Source organism: Ptiloglossa arizonensis, chromosome 4, assembly GCF_051014685.1.
Source record: "Ptiloglossa arizonensis isolate GNS036 chromosome 4, iyPtiAriz1_principal, whole genome shotgun sequence".
NCBI classification, from domain to species: domain Eukaryota; kingdom Metazoa; phylum Arthropoda; class Insecta; order Hymenoptera; family Colletidae; genus Ptiloglossa; species Ptiloglossa arizonensis.
Window position 1 is genome coordinate 28,199,763 of NC_135051.1, and position 14,305 is coordinate 28,214,067.

A 14,305-nucleotide genomic window follows, 5' to 3' on the forward strand; every position below is an offset into this window, starting at 1 on the left:
TTTCTTGGTATGTCCAGAAAATGAAAGACATCTCGGGACTCAAACGGACGGAGAGCGAATACCTAAATAAATGCAAAGTAGAACACACGCACACATAATAAGTAGAGGAGGAAAAGCGGAACGGAGAGCATGAACAGAGTGGCAAATGACCGAACGAGAATATGAAAAAAAGGAGCCAAGAGCTTTTCCGACTGGATAAACACCAAGGGAAAGAACCGCCGGCTGTAATCGTCGTTCCAACAAACGATACTTATCTTTCTTCCTCGCGATCGAAGCTACCTTAACACGTTTCTGGGTAAAGAGACCTCGAGGCTCTTTGGAACCTCTGTCCGCCTCTATCTTCTCGTTACGTGCAAGCGGACAGTCTAATCCGAACGAATTTGAAAGGCAGAAACGAGACTATGTAAAAGACTACACAATTCGGTATTGAAAGAAGAGCAAAAGAATGTTGAAAAGACTCAAAAAATTACGAAGGAATAAATATGCAAGAACTCCATCGTCCATTGTCGACACTGTGTATCATCGTAGAGCCAATTAGAGGTGAGTTTTTCTTTGGAACGCGCTCTCCGTTCATCGTTCGCGAAACACGAGCGAACCGAGTTCTTTGCTCCTTTCCTCGTTCAATTTTAAAAAAGAAGCGTGCGAATACATCCGCATTAGAAAATGGGTATGAAGTTTCCGGAAGAGAAAAAAATTAAAATAACAGAACGAGCCGGCGAGTATATTCACCGAATAGATATATTAATTCGTCGAAACGTACAACTTTCTTTTAAACAGAGACAAGCAAAAATTTTATCCACGTAAAATGTTTAAATCAATATTATTGATTGTTCGTCGAGCAAACGGAAAACGTCGTTTTCCGTGTCGTTGATTGACATCAAACGAAATGAAAATAAAAAGATTATCTTTGTCGTTTGTTCGATTCTCGATTTAAATATAACATTTTCATGTAGATAATGTTTGCCTCGGTCGCACAGTCACCGTGTCGCGTGTTCTTGAGTAAATACTCTTTGTCAAATACCGTGCGATAGAAAGAGTGTCTAGGGGGGTTCGATCGGCCGTGCGTGGGCGTGACACGTGACGATATATGCTATCGTAGGTTATACGTAAACGACACGACATCGCGACTGGTCCCACACGGGACCAACGGATCGACGAAGATTCGCGACAAGAATCCGCAAAAAGCAAACGAAAAGAAACGAGGAAAATAGAAAATGAGACGTGGAGATATACAATGCATGAGCGAATCTTTGAAGAGCGATGCAGCTCGTCCCTGTGTAAGCAATGGTTCCCCATCCCTCGCGATGGTCGGTTTCAAACCCCGAATCAAAACCTTCGCTAGATTCGACCGAAATGGACCAGCTTTCTCTCTCTTCGAGTACGCATCCCTGTACGCGCGAAGTGTGTTTCTGTGAGTTGTGAGTGGAATGTTTTGTGCGCTGAGAGATCACACGGATCGCATCGAGAATGATTTCGAGGCGGGGAAATGACAGCACGATGCAGCACTGGGGAGAAGAGAATGAACAGTGTTTCTCGCAGAGAACAGGCAAACACACACAGGCAGCCAGGCAGCCAAAGCAGTCAGGCGACGAAGGTTACGAACAAACAAATCGTTGCTACGACAAGGGTATCCCGAAATATTTCCTCTACGTTGGGTATTAGATACTAGTTATTTTTAACAGTGTTCTATTGGTTTCGTCAGGAGCATTGTTCGATGGAAATATAATGTATTTTCATTCCAAGCCGAACTATCGGAGGGATATACAGTACAAGATACTTTTAATTATAAAAATTATACTATATTATGTAAAAACGAAAACAAGTAGAATATGCTTCGTTTTTCCGCGAGGCAACCGATTACGTTAAAAATGTTTTCATGGAACAATAAAACACTGTGGAGAGGATAAGTTTGAAATACTGGAAGAAGAAGAAGAAATAATTCGGGCGACTCTTAAAATAAATTCGGAACCAAACGTACCCCGCTATACGGATACCTTTGTCGCTCGTTTTGTACGCGAAGACAACCGATCGCGTTGCTAATTAATCTTCGCTTCGAGAACTCCACGAGCGAATAAGTAGTAAATTTCCCCCGATAAAAAATCCACCGACGACGACACGAATTCGTTGCGCGCGATCACGCAAACTCAAGTGTTCGAATAACTGATGATGTAGGTACATAATCGTCGACCGACGTTCCAAGCACTCGATAACCGTTTCTCGTTGTCGCTCGGTGCAGATTTTATATTCGGAGAAACGTGTGCGAGCAAGCAGACGATCCGAGCGGCTGAGCGTTGTCGTCGAGTCAAGCAAGCAGACGCACACCACACACGTGGAAACACGTACATACACAATATGCAACACGAACAATATATCGAGGAATGTCTGGTTCAGCCAGCAATACGAAGTATAAATACAACGGGTAGCAGCGACAGAAGTTTTTGGCGTCCATAGATGTCGAACAAGTGAGCTCCCTTTTTTTCCGATATGCACACCTGATCTAGAAACGATCATCTTTTCATAAACACTGCTAGTCGTTTACTTCACCATAGTTGCCCGACAAACTATAGGAGAGAGAATCATGGTATTCGCCTACAAATTCACGCTCCATCGAGACGAACCCTTTCTCCCCGGGTGAACGTTCGAAAAATTTGTCTAAACGCCCATCGTATCGCGTATAAAGATTTACAACGAAACAAAAAGTCCCGTATGGAAACAATACATTATCGGGAAACGGTTCTTCACCGGGAACATTCGGTATGTTTAGACGAGAAAACAAAAACACTAAAGGTGTTTATACCATTATTTATATAGAGAAAGTAAAACCAAAAGAGGATAAGGTGCGCAACACCAACCGGAAGAACTGTCCGGGTACGTAGATACGAATGGATCGTTAAATACTTCCGACGTGTACGTTGTGCCGAATCGATCGAATTTCTCCGATGTTTTGTTCAACGCGACGAAAGAGTCAATGAAAAATAAAGAGGAGCGTGGAATCGAGACAAATTTCAAACACAAAAAAACGGAGAGGAGGAACAGAGAAAAGAGATACCGAGCAACAAGATAAACTTGTGGCATCACCCGTACAGATTTCTTCGTAACGATTTTTCACCGTATTGAAAACTCCACGCGACTCGCAAAAACGTCGAAGCACACCATTATTTCACCCGTGATCGTGTCTACGGTGATCAATAAATATTATCGCGCGATCGTCATCGATCTTCCTTATTTTCTTCGAAATTGTATCGCGTCAAGAGCGTTCTCACTTTTCTATAGCGTCCTTTCCAAAGACCTTGTTGGTGGGATTCATCGTTGCTGAAAAAAAAATATCCTCCACCACTGGTAGCATTAAGAGTATTTTGTTTATGAATTGCGGTAACTGTCCCTCGTTCAAGTTCGTTCATTCGGTTCTCCATTTATATTGAGTACAATCCTGAGACTGACTGACATCGACGGCAGTTTACGTACACGTGTATATCATATGTATGTGTATGCGTGTACATACATATACATATGCATGCATGCATGCTTGCGCGCGCGCGTGTGTTTGTGTATTTGTGCGTGTGTGTGCATATATATATATATACACACACACATATATATGTGTGTGCGCGTGTGTTATCCACACACATCATACACGATATGTAATATATATATATATATATATATGAGCAGCTTCCTAATACCGTATTTCGTGTGTTGGAGTATGTACGTACGCTGGAAAGATAATAGTCGTCGACGTCGTCCGGTGCTCAAAATGCGAATATGTGCTAATTATTGCAGCCACAAGTACAAGTAGCGAAAGAAACTGGGACGGAGCGACGCAATGACCTTTTAACCCTGTCACACCCTCAGATTTCCTTCAAATTCGTTGCGAATATACGAGTTCCTAGAATTTTTATCAAACTATACAGGGTATCCCAGAAATAGATGGTCTCCTTAAGGCAGGTGATCCGAGCAGTAAATTCGAGTAAAAGAAAACCGAAGACACGTATATAACAAAATAAATATTACTTTAAAAAATGCCATTTACTCCACTTTACTGTTCAAGGTATAACTTTTGCAGAGACTATTTATTTCAAGAACAGGCTGCATACAAATTTGAACTTGAAATTTGGACCAGTCTCGAACTTGGCCATCAAGCAAGCGCAAGGACACAAAATAAGTGACTCTTTCGATCGTTGACGAAAAATTAATTCGATCGAGCTGTATAAATTACCCGTGTCAATTGCGTTCGCTCCTTCGACAATTAGTAACAAATTGAACAGGAAAAAGAGTAAACAGATTTTGATTGTACATACAGTTAAAAATTCCGCATACACTTATAGGAGAAGTACATACATGTATCCAGAATAGAGTATAAATCGAAGATAACGAGCATAGACAACGAATAATTACGTATGTGGAAAGAAGAATGCGGAGCTACAAAAACGTAGACAGAACACACGAAAACGCGCACACGAACGCGCACGTCGAGTTGCGCCTTTGTTCTTATTTACTTGAAACAAATACGATTATTTTTCAGGTTAGACGATATTTACGAAGACATCTAAATATCTCCGTTATTTATGGCTACATGAAAAATCCGTTCACGACAAAATGAAACTGTTTGAAAGCAATAAAATTGGATAACGATAGGAAACAAATTTGCAGCAAAAAAAATGTACGTCTTGTCAAGTATGTATGTACTTTTCGAAAACCTTCACCTATCACTTTTATAGCTATTGTATATGACATATACGAATACGTGCCAACAAAAGAGCCAGGACTAGTTACGGATATGTAATCCGTTGAATAAATAGTATCGAATATTGTCAACTGGCAGCCAACAACAAAGAAGAATGATTCCGCATAAAAAGACATCGTTGATCTTAAAATGTAAATCGCTATCGCCATGTCTGTTTCTTCGAACAATTTAAATTTATTTTAAATTATTTTTTTCGTCCACGCAATCATCCATAAGCAACAGAGATATTTATGAAAGTCCTATTTAAATGGTCTATTCTGTGCAATAGTTGAAAAATGTACAGAGTGTAAAATAAATACGACTTATTTTACACACTAAAGTAAAAAATAGATTCATTTGTTTCTGTTTCCGCGAGAAAGCATTACGCGTTCAAAAATGCATTATTTATGGAAGAATGCCACAAAACGATGCAATTATTGTTTCGCACGCGTTCGTGCCGCGGTTTACCGAGTCGGACTGCGTCGATGCGTCGTCTTACAATTCTTCCGAGTACATTCGCGTCGATCCCATTTAGGAATGAACGCATTAAATTGCTTGGCACCCGTGCGATAGATTTTTCCTTTTCTCCCCCTTTTTCTTTAGGAGGAAAATATCTTTTTGTTCTCGTCTTAAAAAACTCGCGTCATAGAGCCAACAATACCCCGGGTGGCCATTATTTAGTTCCGTGTTGTATGATGCACGTTCGAACTATTACACGTATATACATATATAGAGGAACGAAAAAGGATGCTTCCGGCGCCAGAGCTGGGTCAAATACTATTTCAAGATTTTTCTCGGGATCGCATATAAATCTGGCCTTTTCATATATCGAAAGCGCGATGTATAACCTTTCCTTTTTTATTTTCTCTCGGATTCGTTTTTCCCTGTCCATGTTTAACCGCACTAGCCGAAATAGTATTTTGCCCACCTCTCTCCAGCGCGTTTTCATCTTTCTTTCTCATTGTTATCATTACTATTATTACTTTTTTTTTGGACGATTGGAAATTCCTTCAAATCTGCACAACGTCGAATTTAACGAGGACAGACCATGATGCCCATCTTGCCGCAACTTAGCACGCAACGTATTACCAGCGACAATTACACATCTCTATTCTATATAAGACAAATCAGGGAGCAAAAACTCCGGGAAATAGATCGCTATAGTAACAAGGATCGAGGATTAGTACCGAGGATGACCGAGGATGAAGGTTAATGCGTAAATAGAAGAGAGAACAATTTTATAAGTACGAGACGAACTCACCTCCTCGCATAATGCCATCATACGCCTCGTACTCTCCAGAGACTGAAACAGAACAAATTGCGCGGCTTAGACAATATGCATTCCTTCGATGACATTGAAAACCCTTCGTTAAAAAAATTAACCAGAACCAGATAAACGAGAATTTAATTCGAACAATTATATCGGTTATAAGATACAATATTTCTTTGAAAGATGTACACAAAATTCGTCGAGAGCGAGCGAACTACAGCAACAGCGAGTACAACCGTGGTCTACGACCAGCAACCGAAACCGAACTTTGTTACACATAATTGTATCTTCGTGAGAGATTTTCTTTCATGAAACTCGTATCTAACTCACGTAATTCGAGGGACAATATAGCAAACACGTGAGGTGGCATTCGGGCTTACTTTCATCGGATAAATCTCGCCAATCCACTATTAATACTCTTACGAATATATATAATGAAAAAAGTATCAAAAATGAAATGTGCATTTATGCACGACTCGTCTTAGCGCGTGTCTTATCGCTTTCAGTCATCGAGAATAGATCACACGAAACGTTATACGTTCAAGAATAAAGGACATATAGCGATATTATACTCGTCTGAACTCTAGTTGCTATCGAACGTTGTGTGCATACGGTTTGAAATTATCCATCATAACCAAAATAAGAATATTTTAGGTTCCAAACATAATCGCTACATATTTGTAACAATAAATTTGAAAAATAAGACGACATTTTCCATACCGCTTTCTATCGTTGTTCCGTTATAGCTAAAAAGTTAAGGTCTAGCAAACGAACATCTTTCAACAAAGAAGATACGGAGATACAGACTAAATGGATCTTAGACGCGAAGGATTCCTAACAATGCAAGGCGAGAAAACCTCCTCTTTAGAGAGAAATCGAGTTTAAAGAACTGATCTACAACGTACCTCATCTGTAGTTTGATCGGCCTTCAGTTGTAATTCTTGCAACTCGGTGCGAGGGGGGCCCCCCTCCACCGGTCCCGCTGCTGATGTCGGAGCAGGCATCTTGTTGGGTGCCTGACGAGTAGTCTCCTTTTGCGATTTCCCCTTTCTCCCGTTTAAGCTGACTCTTTACTTGGCGCAGCTCTTTTTCCGGGGTGGCTCAAGCCTCCTGCAACATTAAAGGGTAAACGACGAATTAGGCGAGCGCTCAGGTACGATCGTTCTATAAAGTTCACATAAACTCCAACAGACCGGAAAAGTGAAGCGGTGTACTTTATTAAGGTAATCGAGTCGAGACTACAGAGACTTCAACGAAATTGAAAGCATCTCGTAAAGCGTGTTACAGTTCATTCGATCCGCGTTCCACCAAGATAAACTAACGCTTTACCGAACGAACGTATACGAAAATTCTCTCCAAATGGAAACAAAAAAGAACTACAACGCGATACGTAATTCTACAGGAAATGCAGAGAATCTAGCTAAGACTACCGATATATACCACAACCGATAGAACACTCGAGGAACAGAATCTTTTGAACGGATGAGAGGCATCGCAATCGGTTGGTTCAAAAAATTTAAGATCAATGATTATGAATTTCACGCAGAGATTTATTAAAAGCCACCGGGTGTTGGCCGTTGTGAGTGCGTTTACGTGACAAGATATACGTGTGTGGCTGTACTCATGAAAATCAATACTCGACCGACCGACCGACCGACCGACCGACCGACCGACCGACCGACCGACCGACCGTCCGACCGACCGACCGACCGACCGACCGACCGACCGACCGACCGACCGACCGACCGACCGACCGACCGACCGACCGACCGACCGACCGACCGACCGACCGACCGACCGACCGATCGACCGAACTGTGCGCAGACGCATGATCACGAGTATTGCCTGCTCCTTTATATACTTATTCAAAATACAATAAAACAACTACGTCTTTTAATAATTATAACGTGATAAAGGAAATTTACAAAAAACATCGATTCCTCCCAAGCTTTCCGAGTTGTAGAATTTTTGTAATCTTGTTAAATTAATATATGATTCGACGTTAGCATAAAATCTCTGTTCATATTATACGTAACGATTGTAAAAACTATAGCACTTTTCCAATCAAAACTAGAGAATATCGATAGAGCGAAATATTATGCAATTTGATAAAATTCACTTTTTTGAGACTGTATTTTTTCCAAAAATGTACCGAACACACCAGAGTTGTTACAAGCCTATCTAGTGTCTAGAAGCATCCTGTACAATATTTGTACCAAACTGATAAATATAAAGCCCCTCTAATTTGATTGCTTTATTGCACGGCCCTTATTACTCTCAGGATGACAATATAAACACTAACGTGTCCTCGTCGATCCTTTCGATATAATGAATAAATCCTTCCTTTGCTACACTTTTAAAAGGCTCGCGAATATTACCGTGTTAGCATAAATCATGCTTTTAAAAGATTCGGCCTATGGAGAATACTTTGTCACGTGAATTGTGCCCAACTGTAGTAATAATTATGCAAACTATTCGCAATACGCCTGATACAGCGTAAAAGAATGCGATTTATCTAGAAAACATAAACCAAAAATATAAAATGTTATATTTTTGACAAAACGTAACGGTGATTCAGAGCTAATAATAATCTGGTTGGTCTTCCAACAATTTTTCGATATGTACGTGCAATGCACCGATGTAGGAATAATATGAACACGATAAAATTTCGTATCCAGCAATGACGTTAATTTCATACAGTCGAAGTTATGACGTGATCAATTATCCGAGTGCTGTCCTTGCCCTTGAAACAAAGTTGGCTCATTTCCAGGGTGAAAGGTACCGCGTCGCTTCTCCTGGTCGCGGTGTACCTTGCCAAGATCACGGGCAACTAGTCAGATCTGGAGAACACGATATGTGTATACCCGCCTCTCAATTACAGACAAACAGATATCGGTGTTCGATAAATGAAAAAATAAGAGCATTTAAAAGCAATCAAGTTGAAAAATCAATAAACCAGACCGAGGAGACACGAATATTATTTCGAAACGAATACTTGGTTGCTTCCCTGCGTGTTCAAAGACCGTAGTAACAATAGAGATACACGTACATGTTTTAAAAAAATATTCGGCACAGCTTTCACGGATAAAAATCTAGACATATGCTAAAATTCGTAGTATACTTTTTTTTATTATTACTACGTATTCTGCTCAACGAGAAAATCAAATATTTGAAAGAAAGCAAACGTCGCAACGAATCGTTTTTTTCGCAAAAAATTGTTCAAGATTAGTCAATTGAATGGTGCAGAGTTGCATACGGATACCAAATGCTTCTCCTTGTTCTCCCGTTATTATGTGTAATATAGTATAAGCAGTACCGACCACAGGTGGGGTTCTTTAGTAGGCTTTGTCTCCTTCTACACGCTGTATTGTGTTTATGTGGGACACGCGCACAGTATACGGCATCAATCTTACTTAATAATGAAAGACAAAGCGGAGGAGTCGTCTCGCCCCCAGAAGCGACTCTGTGCAATTTAGTTGGTCGAATCTATTGTGAGAAAACGATCCGTTTGTCCAGTAAAATACATAGAGCAATGTAAAAGTTCAACCTTGAATTTTCAAAGTCAAAACGAAGTTTGGGATAGATTGTTTTAACAAGCATTCAACGTTTCGGACGCATACCTGGAAACCGTATCGACTGCTTCTTTAACACCCTTATACATCATTTCGAAACAAATTTTTTTGCATCGATTTGTATGTCGCGACAAAGATCTCGATTAAAATACTCCACATCCTAACAAAGATAACACTTGGACACGCTTTGAAGTAAGCATGACCGTAGGCGGTATCGTGATCATATTGCATGTAACACTCGTTCGTGTCGCCCAGATAGCTGCTAACCATCGAAATATCTAGACTTTCGAGAGTCTGGTTCATGATTAATGCTATTTGAAACTTTCAAGTCTGGGGCACGTCCCCTTGGAAAAACATTGGCAAACCTGTTTCGCGAATATTATACACAACTATTTAAATAAAACTATAAATGATTATCTACGTAATACTCCAACGAGAAACGAATAAACACGATTGTTTTATTTTGATGGACGTGCTAGACAAAAAACGTTGAGAAAACGTTATAAAGTCGATAACAAACAAATTGAATTGAAACATAGAATAAGATAAAAAAAATTGAGACAAGTAAGACTTACATTCCAATAAATAAATATAAGATTTAGTATTTAGATATAAGAACACTATTAATGACCGTTTATGAAGCACAAGTAAATGATGCACTTATACGTCAACAGTAGATGGAAAGGCAGTCTACCTTAGATTAGATCCGGCACAAATATGTTAATACCGAATGAAATAAGTAACATGGATTACCAATATAATGGATAACCTGTTACTAAATAATTATTAAAACCTTTGCTCCTCGATAGACTTGGATAGTTGCTGATTCGTGATTGCAATTAATTGAAATTCTTTATGTCGAATCCCAAATCGAGAATTCCAAAAGAACCTAACCATTTGTGCTTCTGAATGCATTTAACTACAAGAGAAATCCGTAAAGAAAGGTTGACTAAATAACAATCTTGTCACTGTCTGCAGATACATTAATATTTAAACACTTATAAGAGTTAGTCGCGATCGAAACAAGCATTTTTCAAATAAAATCAGACTCAATGTGTAGAAATTCGTTAATATTAAACAAAAAGTTTACTAAAGCATCGGAATTTCTGATCATCTTTATAGCAAAAATTGTAGATCTTAACAAAGAAAATATTAAAATCTTATTCTTCGTCGCTCTAGAACCAATAATTGCCCAGGGAACTGACTTTTTTTCTTTAACCGTTTAAGTCCCAAGGAGCGAGATCACTTTTCGCACAGATTCTCGCGATCATTCTATTACTCAAACAGTTCAAGTTAATTTTGTAATGCAACGTACCTGCTATCGGCAAGATAATGCATCGTTGCGCACTTACTATTTATGATTGGCACGTCCACAGGTAATGCAGAGTACACGTCGCAACGACTCATTAACGCACGTTTCTCTGTCGAGACAAAAGAGTAATTCAAGATCTCGTGCTGAAACGGAAATCATACCCAGTATGCATTTAATGTAAACGTTCACGACGATAAGAAGTTTTACGAAAGACACTACAAATCATAAATAAATAAAATTGTTCTATCGCCTGCACTTTAATCAAGAAATAAGAATATTTCTGAAATTTTTAATATCGCAATTTTTAATTGAACAATTAAAAAAGTGAACAAGTAATGCAATTCTCTGCACAAATCACAATTCGTACATGAATATTTAGCGTTCCATGATGTTATTTAAGCGTTAAGTGCATCTAAATAAGAAGCAACCGCAATAAATATAGAACAGTGAGGAGATCAATATTTTAGTGCATTTCCGCATCCAATGACTCCTGCGTGCGTCATTGTAATTACGCAGTCCCTCTTTCCTCGTAGAGGAAGGTAGAAGAATAAAGATACAAATATTCTAACGTCATGCAGACTCTATCTCTTCGCCCCCCCCCCCCCCGCCCCTCTCTTGCTTTCGGCATACGCGCCTAAAATCAATGGCTGTTACAAAACTCTCAGCTGTTAGTGCCAGTAGACAATCTGTCAGAACACTTGTAACTGCCAATGACCTGAAATTTCCACAATCGAAAACATAGCCAAGCCAAAATACGTATTTATAAACTTTCACGTGTGCGATAAGTAGACCGCGCATACGTCAGACATTAAGAAATCAATAAATAAAGTTACCGGTTCGAAGCAGCAACGTTAATACGACGTCGTTTTCCGGTCGGAACAAGCATAGGAATTGAAATCAAATAACCACGAACATTAAGTACTATACGACATGCCTATTGACTAATTTCTTTTCACATTGTTAGATGGCACTTCACTAAACTTATAAAAAAAATTGATGTATCGTATAAAAACGAATTCTTATAGCAGAAGATGTAGACGTCACATGAATTTGATTCACACGCCAATAAATTAACACTACAATCGAATTAACGTCGAACAGACATTTTAATGACTTCTCGTTCCCTATTTACACAAAAAACCAATAGAAAAGTTTAAATCATATTCAAGTGTATAGAACAATTACGAATCGTGATGCGCAATGATTAAAAATCACTACTGAATACTAAAACTCGATAATGACCCATCGAGAATGGAAGAACTATATTCTGAATTGAGTTACAGAACCCAGACTTACGAACAACTTCATATTAATGTACGTATATCAATAAAGAAAAACAATATTACATGGACCGCATTCAAATAGAACAATGGCAATTTCTATCATTAACTCTGGAGGCTTGTTTTACGGAAAAAAGACTATGCAATGACACCGGTCTACCTATTATTACCGACCGTAATTCGTCGATACACTTGCCTTGGATGGGTGTTTCCGCCGCTCACGGATTCCACGATCAACTTCCTTCGAAGAACGACGATCCAACAATTCTAAAACTACCACTCAAACACTTTGTTTGCGAAGGAAAACCTGATTGAACTACGAGAGCAAACTCCACAGAAATAAGGTCCTTTATGATCCGAGGATTGGTAGTCAGCTACTGACTAAGAGCAGTCGTAGCTGTCGCAAGTCGCAGACTGTCAGCGCTGTGACCGTCCTCTGGTGGGGTAGAACATCGTCACAAAGGAATGCGCCAATAGAAAGACGGAATTACAAAACTACGAAGCGAAGGCGCGGGAACACGTATTCGATGATATTGAATTCTAGTCATATTTTTGAGAAAATCTTACACATCATCGTACTTAATCTTCTTTCAGAAAGCAGTCATGCGCGCCGGACAACCTTTTGCCTTGTTTTATAAACGCCTATACACGATTGATTAAAATCGATTATCTATTTGTCGTAGTACAGATTGACATTACATATCCTATTTAAGAATCACTAAAAGGTTATTCCAATTTTCAAGTATAAACAAATCAACAAGATTAATAGTATAGAGATTCAATTTGTCAAATGTTATTCAAAAGAGATTCGTGTCAAATTACCAATCTTATGACTTATCTAGTCACAATTAATCCAATTAATCTGTGACTCTCTTTTTGTATTCCCTATCATTGTTGCGATTAGCAATCGATACAGATACCTTTGTATTAACTCTATATGTTTTCAAAGTTACGTATGTTGTATTAATAAATATTTACACTTATAGCCGTTTTAAATCGAATCAAAATTTGACATAAATACTTCCACTTCTTAATTTTATAACAATAATATAAATTTCAACAGTCATTAGAAATTAATTACATAAAAAGTAAAGTACATACTTTACAATGTAATACTATCGTATCAATAAGAATGATAGTTCGATGAAACTCTTAAGTATATATTTCTAATTGTGCTTACCTAATAGTTGAATGTAATGATTCTACTTTATAAATTAGTATATTTTTTTCTACATCTATTAAAGGAAATGTTAAGCAGTATATTATTATTACAGTAAGTTCTTTTATAATAAAACAAAATTTTACCATGTAAAGATCTAGTAGACATATTAAACACTATATATGATACATTAAATTGGGAGACTACAAGTTACAAAGAAGCTACAAAAATTTTAAAATATTAGAAAGAAAACAAGAAATTCATTCACACGAACATACACATAGACTCGAAGCCGGATTTAGGAAAGAAGTATCAAAACAAATGGAAACACTCACCGATGTTTACGTCAACGGGCTAGATAGAAAAAACAGAATCCGTTAATTGTATATACATACCATATACAATAAGTATGCTGGCACGACGTGCGTGCTTTAGGTCAAACGTAGCTAGAGTAAAGCAGAAAATCGATATAACTTGACTGCAATGTGGAACTCGTATTTTTCCCACCTATGTGAATTTTGCATAAAAATGAATCAAAATAAACAATGTATTCGCTTACCAATGAAAATCAATAGTGTGCCATATAACGCAGAGAAAACTATGACTGTTAAAGCGTCGTTTTTGATGATACTGCAGCTGTCACAGACGATCACTTCACACAGTGGAACACCCAGGAACACCTGCTGGTCTTCTGACAATCGGAAATCAAGGTATGGTTACATCAGTTCCAAAAAGTGGCGGGAAAGTTTAAACGTAACAATGCAAGGGTGACTCAAATATAATTTCGGAAAATCTTCAAACAGATTCTAGAATTCAAATTGAGCAAAAACATTTTCAAATATTAGCTTACAATTAATTATTAAATTATACGTTACGTAATGCGTACACGGACAGAATATATCGTTTTAATAATGTATATATCATAAAGACTAATTTTTCAATAATAAAACACTAATGCTATACTTGAATGTGATCATACCACGAACAAG

The 14,305-nt window shown here is 38.4% G+C and overlaps 1 protein-coding gene across 7 annotated transcripts in view; it reads right to left on the minus strand.

Moving 5' to 3' along the window:
• Snap25 (Synaptosomal-associated protein 25kDa) overlaps positions 1-14,010 on the minus strand; it is a 30,927-nt gene extending 16,917 nt beyond the window's left edge. For 2 of the 7 annotated variants that reach the window (XR_012991829.1, XM_076310007.1), the window contains exons 1-3: positions 12,354-12,539; positions 6,899-7,103; positions 5,985-6,026 (exon numbers count right to left, since the gene is read on the minus strand). Coding sequence is in view for 6 of the 7 variants with exons in the window: in XM_076310007.1 (XP_076166122.1) it covers positions 5,985-6,026; positions 6,899-6,997 (141 nt within the window). In the remaining variant the exon portion in view is untranslated. Of the gene's footprint in view, positions 1-5,984; positions 6,027-6,898; positions 7,104-10,917; positions 11,021-12,353; positions 12,541-13,651; positions 13,671-13,875 lie in introns of those variants that run through there. The other 5 variants (XM_076310013.1, XM_076310012.1, XM_076310010.1 and 2 more) reach the window with 4 other exon arrangements.
• Positions 14,011-14,305: the final 295 nt, after the last annotated feature.